The 14,965-nt window shown below is 31.8% G+C and overlaps 6 protein-coding genes and 1 non-coding gene across 7 annotated transcripts; 3 read left to right on the forward strand and 4 right to left on the reverse strand.

Moving 5' to 3' along the window:
• The first annotated feature begins 727 nt into the window (after positions 1-727).
• TBLA0Ctrna5Q lies at positions 728-799 on the forward strand. Its single transcript has one exon. It is a non-coding gene; the product is annotated as a tRNA-Gln (tRNA).
• Positions 800-2,161: 1,362 nt separating this feature from the next.
• TBLA0C03670 (uncharacterized protein) lies at positions 2,162-4,153 on the reverse strand (the record flags this gene model as incomplete). Its single annotated transcript, XM_004179641.1, has 1 exon — positions 2,162-4,153. One exon carries the CDS (start codon positions 4,151-4,153, stop codon positions 2,162-2,164), a length of 1,992 nt encoding a protein of 663 aa, XP_004179689.1.
• A 466-nt stretch (positions 4,154-4,619) lies between these two features.
• PPA2 (inorganic diphosphatase PPA2) lies at positions 4,620-5,495 on the reverse strand (the record flags this gene model as incomplete). The annotated part of the gene is made up of 1 exon (XM_004179642.1): positions 4,620-5,495. The coding sequence occupies one exon, from the start codon at positions 5,493-5,495 to the stop codon at positions 4,620-4,622; it is 876 nt and encodes a 291-aa protein (XP_004179690.1).
• Positions 5,496-7,066: 1,571 nt separating this feature from the next.
• Positions 7,067-8,284, forward strand: CAC2 (Cac2p; the record flags this gene model as incomplete). The annotated part of the gene is made up of 1 exon (XM_004179643.1): positions 7,067-8,284. The coding sequence occupies one exon, from the start codon at positions 7,067-7,069 to the stop codon at positions 8,282-8,284; it is 1,218 nt and encodes a 405-aa protein (XP_004179691.1).
• Positions 8,285-8,688: 404 nt separating this feature from the next.
• On the reverse strand, positions 8,689-9,285 carry TBLA0C03700 (uncharacterized protein; the record flags this gene model as incomplete). Its single annotated transcript, XM_004179644.1, has 1 exon — positions 8,689-9,285. The coding sequence occupies one exon, from the start codon at positions 9,283-9,285 to the stop codon at positions 8,689-8,691; it is 597 nt and encodes a 198-aa protein (XP_004179692.1).
• Positions 9,286-9,960: 675 nt separating this feature from the next.
• Positions 9,961-10,602, reverse strand: SAP30 (Sap30p; the record flags this gene model as incomplete). Its single annotated transcript, XM_004179645.1, has 1 exon — positions 9,961-10,602. One exon carries the CDS (start codon positions 10,600-10,602, stop codon positions 9,961-9,963), a length of 642 nt encoding a protein of 213 aa, XP_004179693.1.
• Positions 10,603-11,065: 463 nt separating this feature from the next.
• On the forward strand, positions 11,066-14,017 carry TBLA0C03720 (uncharacterized protein; the record flags this gene model as incomplete). Its single annotated transcript, XM_004179646.1, has 1 exon — positions 11,066-14,017. The coding sequence occupies one exon, from the start codon at positions 11,066-11,068 to the stop codon at positions 14,015-14,017; it is 2,952 nt and encodes a 983-aa protein (XP_004179694.1).
• Positions 14,018-14,965: the final 948 nt, after the last annotated feature.

Genomic DNA, 14,965 nt, shown 5'->3' on the forward strand with positions numbered 1-14,965 from the left:
TAGTTTATCAACGGTTATGCAATTATACTTAATTGACTAGAACAGTCTTCACATCTGGAATAAATCATAGTTTAATAGAACACTAGTGATATTATACATAGGGGAATACGAGGAGATTGAACAATGAGGGTTTATTAGAAACTGTTGAGAGTGATAATGAAGTGAAAAGACTAAAACTTATATTAATAACCGTAGAATAGGCTATTTTAATGTATGAGCTAATTCGTATAAGAATTGTTGACATATTAGCAAGAATTAGCTTCTTGGATATAGTCATAATGAAAGAAATACAGAATGCTAATAAATTCTGTCTCCAAAAGAGCACATATCAAATGGATTTCATCACAGTTACTTCAAATAATAATGGCATTGTTTAATTCCGATAATTCAATACTGAAATACTACAATAATACTCTAACATAGCATTGAATTGCCTCAATCCAGCATTCTGTTGGAACCACATAAATACCACACTTCTCTATTTAGTACATATATAAAGAGCATATTTTGTAAATAAATATGGATGTTTATAGAGTATTTATAACAATGTCTAACTCTCTTGAAAACCAGTAAAATTACATCAAAATACATTATTAACTAATGTCAGACTCTCTTCAATTCCAGTACTTTTCATTCTTGACAGTCGTTGTTAACAGTATTAATATTTGATAGCGCATACCGGCTTTAGGAAATTTAGGTATGCATTCACACTCTAAATATCAGAGCAGGTCCAATAGTGTAGTGGTTATCACCTTCGGTTCTGATCCGAATAACCCCGGTTCGAATCCGGGTTGGACCTTTTTTAATTTTCTGAGTAACAATTTTAAGCTTTTGCCATGTATTCTAAGAATATGTATCACGTGATTTTAAGGATTAATAATTATGTATAGATTTGTCAAGGTCAGACATAAATCACGTGACACGAAAAACAAACATAGAACAAGAACTCGAGAATGTGAATATAAAAGGGAACAATCTTACACGAAGAACAAATGAAGAAAGCTCAGAGCGAAGAAAGCAACGAACGGGATGAGTTTCTAAGTCTAGAGAAAAATATTAACATCTTAATTACCATACACAGTTAGATAAATAGAGTCTTTATACCAAGTATAATATAGTTAGAACTCCGACTTGCTGCAATAGAAGAAGGAGGAGGAATTTACAAGATACATAGATTGGAACCATAAAAATTGTGACAGCTTTGCTACTGCCAGTTGTATATCTTTTTGGATGCTAGTTTAATACCAACTGTTTATTAAACTATACAACTATATACCTGAGCCTATGTAAGTTAAATATTACGTTTCGATTTGTTCACTGTACACTTCCATCTTTTGTATTTCGTCCTTTTTGTTCCCTCTAGTTTATTCTTTTAGCTTTAGATTCTTAAATAGAATTTATGTTCATGATTCACTTACTTGTTAATCTACATGTTCATTCCGTTATCAAGTGATCCTGATTTATACACGTGACTAACGTAGCTCACACTACGTGACATTGTGTTTCAGTATCACGTGATTTCAATTTTTTTCATATAGCACCTTCAGAGGCTTGAGATATTTACAAATTAATATAAAAATGATACCAAAAATGGTACCAATATTCCATATTATTGAAATATTAAGGGTACCAGGCATTGATTTACTTAGACTAAGTAAAATTAGATTATTTCTACTGGGATTCAAGAGAGTTAGACATTGTTATACAGTGTTTAAGATGTAAAGACGATTGCTTTATTTAGACATATATAGTTAATATAATTAAAATGAATATATTTCTTAAATAGTGTTTTACGATATAAACAGAAAAACACATTTTAAACAATAAGTCACGTGATAAAAAGTATTTTACCACTTAATAGAAAATGATATAATCATATTCCAGCAATTTTCTGTCAGAAAACAGTTTGATTGGAACATTTTAAAATTAAGTAATTCATCAAACTAGAATATAATTCGTAAAAATAATGCACTAAAATAGAAAAATATCTGCAGAAGGATTTAGTTATATCTATACAGTATTAATTCAAGTGACTTAATTATTTCTGCCTAGTGTGTAATAGGAGGTCCGTATAATGTATTAGTTTATATATAACGTAAAATAAATGCTGTTAAGGCAACTTCTGATCAAATCAAGTTTTGGGATATTCAAAACGCTCTTATTATTTGTGGCTCCACGGTTTAAATTGAGTGCCATTATAGTGATTATAATATTCTGGAATTTTAATCCGTCCTTCTGTCATTCCTCTTATAGATCTGAGCTCATGTCTTATAATATGCGGTGCTAGAGGATTTGACGTTAGTTCTCTTTCGTAGCCAATAATAGTACTTTTGATATTATTCATTAATTGTTTATCATTGAACTCTTGTCCTGACATATTTAAAACCTGGCTCTTCATTTGCCGCAGAGAAGCTTTGATTTTGTTTAATTTATTGACTTTTGTAGTAGTTTGGACACTCATATTATAGGCACGAATTCTAATATCAGCCAGTTCATTTGGACTAAGAAATGGTACTTGCTTGTATTCAAACGGTTTAGTTCGTTTAAATAAGGAAGTTCGTGTCCCATTATCGGAAGTTGTTGCTGTCTGAGTCTCTGCATCTACTATAGATGGTGGATTCGTTGATGCTTGTACATGCAGCGGCACAATGTCATTAGTAGATGCATTATCAGTTTCATGCTTACATGAAGTAATAGGGCCACTACTTTTTAAATCTGTTTCAGAAGATGACTTCACTATAATATTATTTACTGGAGCTATTAAATTTTGAGTGTCGTCCTTTATGCTATTTGAAGGTATTCTAGTTAGATTTTTAATATTTTGCTGGATATATAATGGAGCTATTTTTGTCATTGGTGGCGTGTCGGTTTTTACGAAATTTTGAGTAGGTGGAGATTTATTTAGTGATCGAGAAGGAATTTCTTCTTGATGGCATGGGATTGTCCCAAAAGTTTCAACTTTTTTTGGTGCTATTTCTAAATGTTCTTCCTTATCATGTTCAGATGGTGTATATATCTTTTGAGTATTACTAGCATTGTCAATTGTCACAATATTATTCGAAAGTTTATTACTCAGTTTCTGATTAATATCTCCTTCGTGAATATTATTAGATATTTTGCAGTTCTCAGTATCTGCAGGGGAATTTATATTGTCCACAGACTTTTTAGTCATAATGCTTGATTTCATACTTGCATAATTTAGAGGAGTGTTATTAAGTAGCAATGAGCCACTACTCTTAGCTCCATTATGATATGCTTGTAGAGTTGGTTTATTAATATTGTCGTTTGTTTCTATAGCATTAGATGATGCAAGTTCCTTTGAATTATCATCAGATACAATAGACAATTTATCCTTGTTATCCATATCATATTTATTAGTGATAATTTGTTCCATGGGATTACTCGCAAATCTCTCAATAGCAGGAGTTTGTCTTTCAAATGTATGTTCTGGTTCTGCTTCATTAACCACTTTTGAGCCAATATTTTGCAGTTCTTCTATAAGCTCCTCTTTTGAGATAACATTTGAATTTTGAATCACCTCAATAAATAAATCAACTGTTACAAATCTGTTATTAAAAAATGGAACTACCGATTTCAAACATCTATCTCTGGATTGTTTGTGATTATAATAGATAGTTACATATTCATTATAAATGATTATTTGTCGAATATCACCAAAACACTCAAATTGTTGCTTAATAGTTAACTCATTTATATAGCGCTGTGGTATGTTTCGTACAAATATTGCAAAGTTTAGTATTGTTGGATTTGTTAAATTTATAATAGTGTCTCTATTTATTTCATATACTTTGGATTCTGCCTTATTTTTCGCTTTTTTGGATATATCAGTATTGACAGAAAATTGCTCTTCTTTATCATATAGATCGGAAGGATATTGTTTCAGTAGGGAAAGTATTGGGTAGAGTATCACAGCTAAATTTGGGATATCATCTACAATACCCGACAGTAGCTGATCCAAATTATTTGTAAATTCTTCCAGAGAAATATCGGATGGTAATTCACAATCTGATTCAAAAAGATATTCCATCACAAAATCTTCGACAAGATCTAAGTCAGCGGTTGTTTTAGTAGCTAGCAAAGCATGTAGTATTTGTAAAAACTGAAGTTGGATGCTCTTCGGTAAATTATCCATCGCCTAGTGTTAGAGTATAATAGATTTGGTACGGTTTCTTGAACAAAAAGAAAACTGATAGGAGTCAAATATGACAGTAATAAGATCAATAGGCAAGTTGTGTAACTTTCTTATTTTGTATATTTATCTTTTTTTGGTTGAAAAATATACATTCAAAAAATTGTTTTCATGAAACAAAAAAAAACAGCTCATCTCCGGTACCTTCTTGTATTAAAATTTGAACAGTATTAAACGTAACCCATGTACTGCTCTAATTAGAATTTTGAAGTAGCTTATCAAGATATAGAGTTCACCCTCTATCAGGTTATTACATAAAACCAACCTAAAAATGGCAGAAAAGTTTTAATTATTATGTAATGTAACTGGGTTATTCTATCGGAATATTCATATATATACAAGCTTGAAATAAGATTAGAAAAAAATCTAAAAGAAAAACAAAATATAAGAGTAATATGCGTAAGCCAAATTATATATAATCCCATTTATTTACGCTAGTCGGGATATCGGTATCAGCTTGTTCTGTTCCTTCTATAATAAAATAGTCACCTGCTCTCTTGGTTTGGGGGATGTTCTCTAAATTGAAAGCGTTGTGTTGGGAAACAAGCTTCTTCCATGATTCGTGACATTCTTGAATGGTTTTAATGGTAGAGTCCAGACTTTGGTATTCACCATTCAATGCAAATTTATTTCTTGGTTTATTTGTAGGTATTTTGTAATCTCTAAACCATTCTTTTGTGGATTTAAGTAATCCAGGAAATGTTTTTTCAACATCCTCTAAAGAGTTTATTGAGCCTGCTACGGGGTCCTTTGAATCTATCGTAATAATTTTCCAATCTAGCTCACCATCATCCACTAAAGCTATTGACCCCAATATTTTGACATTTTTAATGTCTCCTAAATCTAGAACCGATGATCCAATTTCGCAACAGTCCAGTGGATCATTATCGCCTTTCAAAGAATCTAAACTTACTTTTGTAGGATCTTCCCATGTTTGTGGGATAGCACCATAATTGTGAATATAGCCATGGTAAGGGAAAATGTTATTTACAAATCTTACTCGGCCTTTCTTCATATCTTGCATAATTGGGTTATATTCAACTTCTTTTGATATTTCAAACTTTCCATTTGTCCATCTTGGTATTTCTACGACCATATTACATGTTCCATTTTGAAGATCTAAATTCAAGGGAATATCATGGAAATAGGATCCGATTTCACCATTATCTAATTTCAAATATTTTTTATATGATTCTGAGTATTTTGATCCCTGAGTTACACTCGAAAGCCTTCTATTGGAAAAACGTATTTTAGTTATTGACTTAAGTGGTACACGACAGTACATTAGGAGACCTGGTAGATTCACTATGGTTTTATATTTATATAGTAAATCTTGTTGAATGTAACTTTTTTTTGTGAAAACTAGCTTCGGTTTTCTTAACTTATTTCTAAATACATTAATAAAAAATATAATAGTACTAGATAAGGCTAGTGTTGCAAAAAAAAATAGGCGTCAATTGTGCCATTACTAGACAAAATGAAGGAAAGTAGATTGAATAGAAAGTATATTAATAAATGGTAACTTGGCTTGAATAATAAGGTAAAAAAAAGTAGTTTTATCGTGGAGAGAATGCTCTATTATCACCTTATGATAGTGTTAATAATTTAACCGTTATATTCTGTGTTGCAAAGCAACACGATTATCTGTCTCTCAATAATTATGATTGAATTTTGTTATGTTTGTGCACATGGAATGTAAAAATTGATTGTTACCTAAAAAATTTAACAAGTTGTTTAGACATGCTGTATAGTATCTAATGTGACAAGTTTGGAAAGATATTCAACAATATATTTAGGGTTGGTACTTCTGGTGTTAAAACAAATAATAGAGTATTCAGTATATTATAACAAGATCCTATGAGCTTTACTTTATTTTCAATTAAATAGAAGTTATGCCAATGTGAAAGCTCAAAGATCTATTACGCCCTGTATAAGGTCTATATACTATCATATATTTTTGAACCGATAACCTTGGACTTAGACAAGTGAAATAATACGTAAGGCAATAATTTCGTGAAATAGTTTAATGGAATTAGATATTCTCAGATACTCAAGTAGTTTCAGTAAGACATAGAAAGTTTAAAATGATTAACTAGAAATTCATTCCATATAATAGAATTGCAATATGTAATCTTAAAAGTTTAATAATTCATGCTACAAGATATTGCTTAGATAGTAGCTCAAAGAAGCGGAAATGTATCGAGTTTATCCAGAGTTTCCCGCTTCTCACGGCAGAAAACTCTTGGTATTTCACTTAATATCTGGTTGAGACAGATGTTGAGAAAGAAATTGCTCGAGAACTTTAATATTAGCACAATTACGGCTCCGGAAGATATGAAGTATTACGTCAACCGGGAATTTGACATATGTGCTGGCTAAGATTAGTAGAAAAAGCTTAAATTGATATTTGCAAGTTCATTACTCGATCAAAATCTATAAGATGTATCTATTGTTTAGTATTAATGAAACTTTTAACAAAAAGTTCACAGCAATTACAATAGCAAACAGACGCCATCTCTTAGATTATCACCATTTTCAAATAGCTTATATCATATTTATCACTTAGGTTAACAACGCTGTATATGTATGTATGTTAATGTTTTTGGCAAGAGGTAAAAGAAGATATCTAAAGTGCAAAATTTATCTTCTTTTATATGCGTCTCATTATATATAGCCGGGTAACATTTAACGCGTGTGGATCCAATTTACGTGTACCCATCAGAAAAAAATGTATCTATTAATAATAAAAAAAATTTGGGCATTAATAGGCGTTCACCTTATTTAGCTGTATCGTCAGATTTAGAACTTTCAATAGCAATTCGAAGTGGCATATATATCTAAGTATCAACTCTGCTGATGCAAGAAAAAATTACAGCGTTAAATTTACAAATTTATTGGCACGAATCTCAACCTATATATAGTTTATCTTTCAGCAACTTCTATAATGATGAGGAATATACTCTTTATACTGCAGGTGGTGATAATAAAATACGACAATGGAAAATAAATATGGTGAATAAATCTGAGGATTCATCAAATCCACTAATTTCGGCCATGGACACTAGTAGCAACAAGACAAACAATAATATTATAGAAATAGAGCACGTTAGAGAAATTGGGGAGCATGCCCAGGCGGTGAACTCAGTATGTGTAAGCCCCTTATTTCAACAAAATGAAGGTGACAGTTGTACAGATTCTTTATCCCCAACTCAAGCAAGAACAGTAGAATATATTTCGAGTACAGGTGATGATGGTGTATTACAATTATGGAGTATAACACATTCTAATCAAAAATCAGATACTGATGGGCCATCTCAATTATGGCGGACCCATATCAGAGGATTAAACAGTATGACTGCTGGTGCAGCGTCGGAGTTATATGATATATCGTGGTCACCCAAGGGAGATCGTATTGCAGTCGCTGGCATGGATGGCAAAATCAATTTATTTAATACTTCTAATGGTGAACCCTCAATTATCGAAAACATTAAACTTAAAGGTGAGCCTCAGCTAAATGGGCAATCATCAGACGACTCCAGCAATCATAATGCATGCATCCAAGGGATTGCATGGGATCCAAGGGACCAATATATTGTAACACAAGGTGTTGATCGGGCTGTCAATATTCTACGAACAAACAATTTAAAATTGGAAAAAAGAATATGCAAAGATCCTATAAGTAAGAAACACTTTTTCCATAACGATACTTTGGTTTCTTTTTTCCGTAGGCCATCATGGTCACCTTGTGGTATACTATTAGCATTACCTTCAGGTTTGTATGATAATCTAAACTGTGTTTTAATTTATACACGTAACAATTTACAAAATCCATCTATCGCATTACCTGGCTTATCAAGGCCTGCAATTGCAATTGCATGGTCACCAATAATATATGAATTTGTAGGTAATACAAATACCGAAAAAAGACCTTTAATCAATTTACCGTATAAAATGTTGATAGCTATAGCTACAACTACTCAAATAATAATATATGATACAAGTTCAATTGAGCCGGTTTCTATCATCGGTAACTTGCATTACACACCCATAACTGATTTAGTCATGGTCTCCTGATGGTAGATTATTGATGTGTTCATCGACAGATGGATTCTGTTCATATGTTTCTTTACCCACATCAATAATTGGTAAGCCAATGAATCTGAAATGTGATCATGATCAAAAACAGACTTTAAATAATATATTACCAAATTATGGAAATATCCCTATGGAACCTTCTAAAGTTGAAAAATCGACAGTTAATATTCTATCAGTTAGACGTAAATAGGCGATTCATACAAATTAGGGAAAAAAAAAGGATTGACTCTATTGTAGCTGAACAATTAATTATAATAATATAATATATAAAGCTTATATGAACGTATATAAACGTATATGATGTGTGGGTGTATGACTGAAGATGATCTTCGTGGTTTTTGAGTAAATTGTCTTGAAGGGAAATGAATGATAGCAGGATACAATTAATTTAACACTTCTCTTAGAGATGGATCTTTCTCTAAGAGTTTTTCCATATTCTTACGAGCTTGATAAATTGTATATTGTTTCCTTTCGGGGATATCCAAATCTAAATAAACTTCAGTATCCCAATTACGATTCATATCAACATTGAACTTGGTCAACAGATTATCCGGTTTAATTTTGGAAATTTTTCTCTTATCAACTGGTTCATTATTATTTGTAGTGCTTGTCATTGGAGTACTAGTGCTTGAACGCGATGGATTATAACCTGGTGGGAATGGGAAATCTTGGCCATTTAAGTACTTATCGACAGTATCCTGAACAGATCCAGTGGTTTCCAATGAATAAATTATCTGTTCACGATGTAAAGTGGGAGCAATATTCTGGACTGACAGAATCATATCTTCAGTTACATTCACATTACGACGACGACGAGTACTGTTATTACGTTGTTGATTGAATCTTGAATTGCTACCGGAATTATTCAAGGATTGTGAGTGTTGAAGTTTTGCCGCAGAAGGATGAGATTTCGGAACAAAAAACCATTTGATTAATAAGAATATTATAAGTATTGATAATGTGATTGCAATGCCATTCATTTTATTTTTCTATTTTTTTTTTTATAATTTCCAATTTTCCTACAAAGATTTTTGTAAATTTGCTATATCGAGATATGTTTACGATATGATGCTGCCGACAATTATGAAATTTATTCTTTATACTTGTATATATATATATATATGTGTAAATATACGTATGCAGGAATGTTTGTGTAAGCGTTAGACTGGGATTTGTCAAAGTTTTGTTTCGTTTTGTTTTTTTGTTCCCCCAAGATGTTTTGTTCCTTTAATGATCCTGCAAAGCTTTTGGATTTAAAGAATTCGGGAAATTATAACCACGCAAGAAATGTGCACGGGTTTATCACTGATAAATGGCACGTGAAAGGAAAGTTGTAAAGAATTATAAGTTGAAAAACTGGCAACATTGTACCATCAACAGATGCTACCACTACTGTTGACTCTCGAATGAAGTTAATGATATACGTTTTATTTATTGTATAAAGAATTTTTGGAAAAAGGAAAAAAGAAGTATATCTACGTATTCGGAATGAATGCCTAAAAAGGGAAAATACTACAATCAAGTGTGATGAGACTGAATTAAAAATTTTAATTAAAACAAACCAAATTATATATGATAAATTATTGTTTTTTATAGCGTATGTTTATAATACAGATGAAGAAATGAATATATGAAATAGTACATGAAGATCATGATCAATCTCTAAATTCCATACGGAATCTACGGTTGCGATTGCGGACTTTATAAATGAATTGTGGAACGACGTTTACTTCTCTCGGTTGATTAGTATTGAAATGGTCCGCAACTTTGGCAACTAATTCGTCCCTCATCACACGTTTTGTTGTTGGTTTGCTAATACCACCTTGAACTTTTTCTTTAGATTTCTTACTCTGTTTTAATAGTTTTTCAGTTGTCTTGCCGTTCGCATCAGCCTTGGCATTCATAGAAATGTTACTGAATGATTGAGTCTGATTCCCTATATCTGAGCCTAATAAATACCCTTGTAATGTAAAATTATCATTACAATCTAAATTGTAACGATCACGATAACGGCGTAAGAAATCATCAGAATACAAAGATAAATCTGCCGGATGAGGTATTGGAATCAACGATGGATGGTTATTGGTAACGTGAGTCTTAACCAGTTCTCTCAAATAGTTTTGCTGAGCTGCATTCAAACGATGTTTCCCACCATGCCCTGTTGAATGATTAGTATCTTTTCCACTGGTGCCGCTGTTGTCATTATTGTTATTACCGCCATTAGAATTGTTTCCACCATGAGTATTTCTTGAACGAGATGTCTCCGATTCACTATTTGAGTTTGTATGGCGAGCCATCTTTTAATAGCAAATATTGCTCTTTACTTAGTTCTTTCTTTCTGCCTCTTTTTTTTCTCCTTGATATATATATATTTTTTTCACTTTAATATATCATTTTTCTTAATAGCCTTTAGCTTAACGCTGCATTGTTCTTTACACCAAAACTGTAATTTTTCGACATTTAGAAAACGGAACAAAACTCGGAAAAGAGAAATAGAAATCCAACCCTGGCAACCCAATGGAGTTTTTCCGACAACCCTGGTATTTTTTTTCCATTTCCACTTTCCGTTTTGGGAAATTTCCGAACAGGAACCAAGATCCTAATACAACACGAGAATTAGCTTAGGGATCAACAGAATGCTTATTGGATAAACTATTACATTTATATAAGTGAAACGGTAATGAAGAAGTTTGGGAATACTATTTTCAAAGCTAGCGTTGAGTAAAATAACAGATATTTAAGAGTGCTTAAAAGTGTAAAATGACGGTCATTATTGCCTCATTATTCCTACCCCATCAGCCACAATTCATAGTTGACTCATTCTCAGATGCTGCTGCGAATTTGGCAAACTCAGATCTTGTCAAGATCAAGGAACCAATAGTTCCTACCCCTACTGCTGCCGCAATTCCTGAGGAACCAGCCTCAAGGAGATCTGTACATCGTTCTAGTATCTCACAGATTCCAAATCGCCAAGACTCAATTATATCTTTGGGGAATTCTAATCGGTCAAACTCTAGCTCAAGTGCTTCTAATAATAGTGGCACTACTGTCGTAGGATCATCTGCTAGTGATAATTCCACAGATGAAGTAATTTCTTCAGAAGCCTTTATTGAGAATTTGACTACTGGTATTCCAAGTAATAACAGCTATTCAACCTCTGGTGCTTCTAATGAAACTATAATTACAGATGGTAATGATTCTTCAATGGCAAAGGAGAAAGCTGTGATTACCCCTCGTTCAAAGACATTGTTAGATATCAAAGATCCAGCACAGGCTGCATTACAGCATGGTTCAAAGCTATCTTTCCCATCCATGAGACGGTCAAGTCAAGTGGTTAATAATCATGATCGCGCAAGTCTTTTAAAACCTGCTGAAGTCTTTGCTCATTTACCATGGCAAATTGTTAAAGGTAGTAAAGGTAATATAGGTATGTTCAATGCTGTGGAAACAGCACTTGAAGAAGAATTAATTTGTGACCAAAAGACAAACGATATTATTCCAGTTTCTTGGGTTGGAACAGTAGGTGTGCCGACAGATGAATTGCCAAATAATGTGGTTGATGATATTGTTAAAAGATTAAGAACCCATTATAATTCAAATGCAGTCATTACCGATGATATCACTTTTAAAGGTGCCTATAAGAATTTTTGTAAACAAATCCTTTGGCCCACTTTACATTATCAAATTCCTGATAATCCGAATTCAAAAGCTTTTGAAGATCATTCTTGGAATCATTATCAAAAATTAAACCAACAATTTGCCAATGTCATTATAAAGAATTATAAAAATGGTGATACTATTTGGATTCATGATTATCATCTGATGTTGGTTCCTGGAATGATAAGAGAAAAATTGCCTGATGCCAAGATTGGTTTCTTCTTACATGTTTCATTTCCAAGTAGTGAAGTCTTTAGATGTTTTGCTCAAAGAGAATTGTTATTGAAGGGGATTTGTGGTTCTAATTCAGTAGGATTTCAAACTAAAGAGTATTCCAGACACTTCTTACAAACCTGTAATAGATTATTAATGGCCGATATTATTAATGACGGTGTTAAATATAATGGTAAAATGGTTAGAGTCAATTCTACACCAATTGGGATTGACCTATTTAAATTGGATAAACAAATTAAATCCAAACAAACTTCTGACTTCAGAAAAATTATTAGACAGAGATGGAAGGATAAAAAATTGATTGTATCAAGGGATCATTTAGATCCTATTCGTGGTATTGATAAGAAGCTATTGGCATTTGAACGATTTTTAATAGAAAATCCAGAATATAGGGAAAAAGTTGTTTTAATTCAAATTTGTATTGGTGGTAATAAGACTACTAGAAATGATTATATTGAAAGAAAAGTCACTATAATTGCAGACCGTATTAATTCGTTATCATCAAATAATATTAGTGATTTTTCCACTCAACATGTTGTATTTTTGCATCAAGAAATTGATAGAAATCAATATCTAGCTTTAGCTTGTGAAGCAGATATTTTCTTAATATCTGCCTTTAGAGAGGGAATGAATTTGACTTGTCATGATTTTGTGACTTGTTCAATGGATAAAAAGGCACCTCTATTGTTATCTGAATTTACTGGAAGTGCAGATCTGTTAAAAGGAGGTGCTGTTTTAATAAATCCTTGGGATATTAAACACCAAGCCGAATCTATAAAATATGCATTGGAAATGTCAACTCCAGAAAAAATTAGAAATTGGAAAAGTATGGCAAAGGCTGTAGTAAATAATGATTCGGATCACTGGGTAATTAAATCTTTACAAGGTATAAATGAGGCATGGGAGGCTTATAAAGAAAGTTCCACTGTCACTAGCGTTTCAATCCCACAGATTATTGCTGATTATAAGCATTCTTCAAATCGTCTCTTTATTCTAAAAGTATCTACTCCACCAACTTCCAGATTAATTTCTGCTTTAACAGATTTGATATCTGCGAGAAATTATGTTTATATCCTATCTCATTTTTCCAAATCAGTTTTTGAAGGTTTATACTCACGTGTATCCAATATTGGTTTAATTGCTGAAAATGGTGCATATGTAAAACTAAACAACGGTTCTGCTGGTTGGTATAATATTGTTGAGCATACTTATTGGATTAATCAAGTTTGTAAGACTTTAGATGCAAAAATTGAAAGATTGCCTGGTGCATACTATAAAATAGCAGACTCAATGGTCAGATTCCATACTGAAAACGCAGAAGATAAAGACCGTGTTTCAAGTGTGGTTGGGGAAACTATCACTCATATTAATACTTTGTTCGGCTCGAAAGGTGTTCATGCTTATTTACATAAAGGTATTTTATTTGTCCAACAAACCGGTTTATCAATAGATGCTATTCAATTTATTTTAAGATATTATAGTGCCACAACTTCAGGTTCTAATTCTGAATTAAGTATAGATCAAAAAGTTGAACCTTCTATTCCGATATCACCTGTAAAACAGCCAAATTCATATTTCAATAAACATAATTTCCCAGATCAAGCCATTGATTTCGCATTAGTATCAGGATCATCATCTCCAGTGGTTGAACCACTATTTGGCGTAATTAATACTGAAGTCAATAATTCTTCTTTGAAATTTGGTCATTCGATAGTTTATGGCAATACACTAGCTTCGTTAGCCAATGAACATGTAGATGGTGCCAATGAATTGATCAATGTATTAGAGATGATCTCTAGCGATGATTCAAAAGAAACTTAGGCTTACAAATAGACTTATTTTTTATTAAATTTAGATACCTATATAGAGCGTTATTTCTATAAGTAATGTATAAATAATTTTTTAAACGATTTAATGACTATAATTTGCTCTCAAGAAAATTGCTAACGTTAAACAATACTATGTCAGCAACTTAACAGTAGTTAAAGGTTCAAGATTTAAGTTTTATCGAATTCGACTTATTATTAAGACACTTTTGACAGAGGTTTCTTATAAAAATAAACAAATATTCTAGTGATAAACTTAACTGTTTATGGTAGTGTTATTAGCATTGCATATACATTCTCTATCCGATAATTTCTGTTCATTAGATTTCAGAATGTGCGAGATTAAAAAAATGCGAAATATGCCAAATTAGGTAACTCCGAGTTTTGTATTTAAACTTACTTTTGCCTCTAGTTCTCTATCGTTGGATAATTAGCTATACTATTCATATATGGACTCTTGAAATTTATGATTATTGAAGTAAGAAATATTTGAATAATTTACACAAGTATATTGGGTTTTCCTTTAATATTCCTCGGTTATGTTTGTTTCGCACTGACAATCTTCACCAAATATACTAAAAAATCTAGAGACAGTTAATAGATTTCCAATAATTACTTGTAATTTTTAAACTAAAATTGTATTTTGAATTACTTTAAGTTATTTGAAAAGATTAAGATAAAATGAATCAATGTGTATATATATATAGTAGTATGGTATACAGTCTATAAGTTTATTGCGAAATTATAACCAATTTTAATTCAAAACTAATATTCATTAAGAAATTACTTACTAATTCAAGAAAATTAACAATATGTTGGACAAATAGTCTAAAATAGACATAAAAATTGAGTACCTTATACAAAATACTAAAATACCATTATGCACGAATTTAATAACAGATCTAATTTAGAGGAAGCTAAAAAATATTGTTGGCACTTCAAA

Source organism: Henningerozyma blattae, chromosome 3 (assembly GCF_000315915.1).
Source record: "Henningerozyma blattae CBS 6284 chromosome 3, complete genome".
Taxonomy (NCBI): Eukaryota; Fungi; Ascomycota; class Saccharomycetes; order Saccharomycetales; family Saccharomycetaceae; genus Henningerozyma; species Henningerozyma blattae.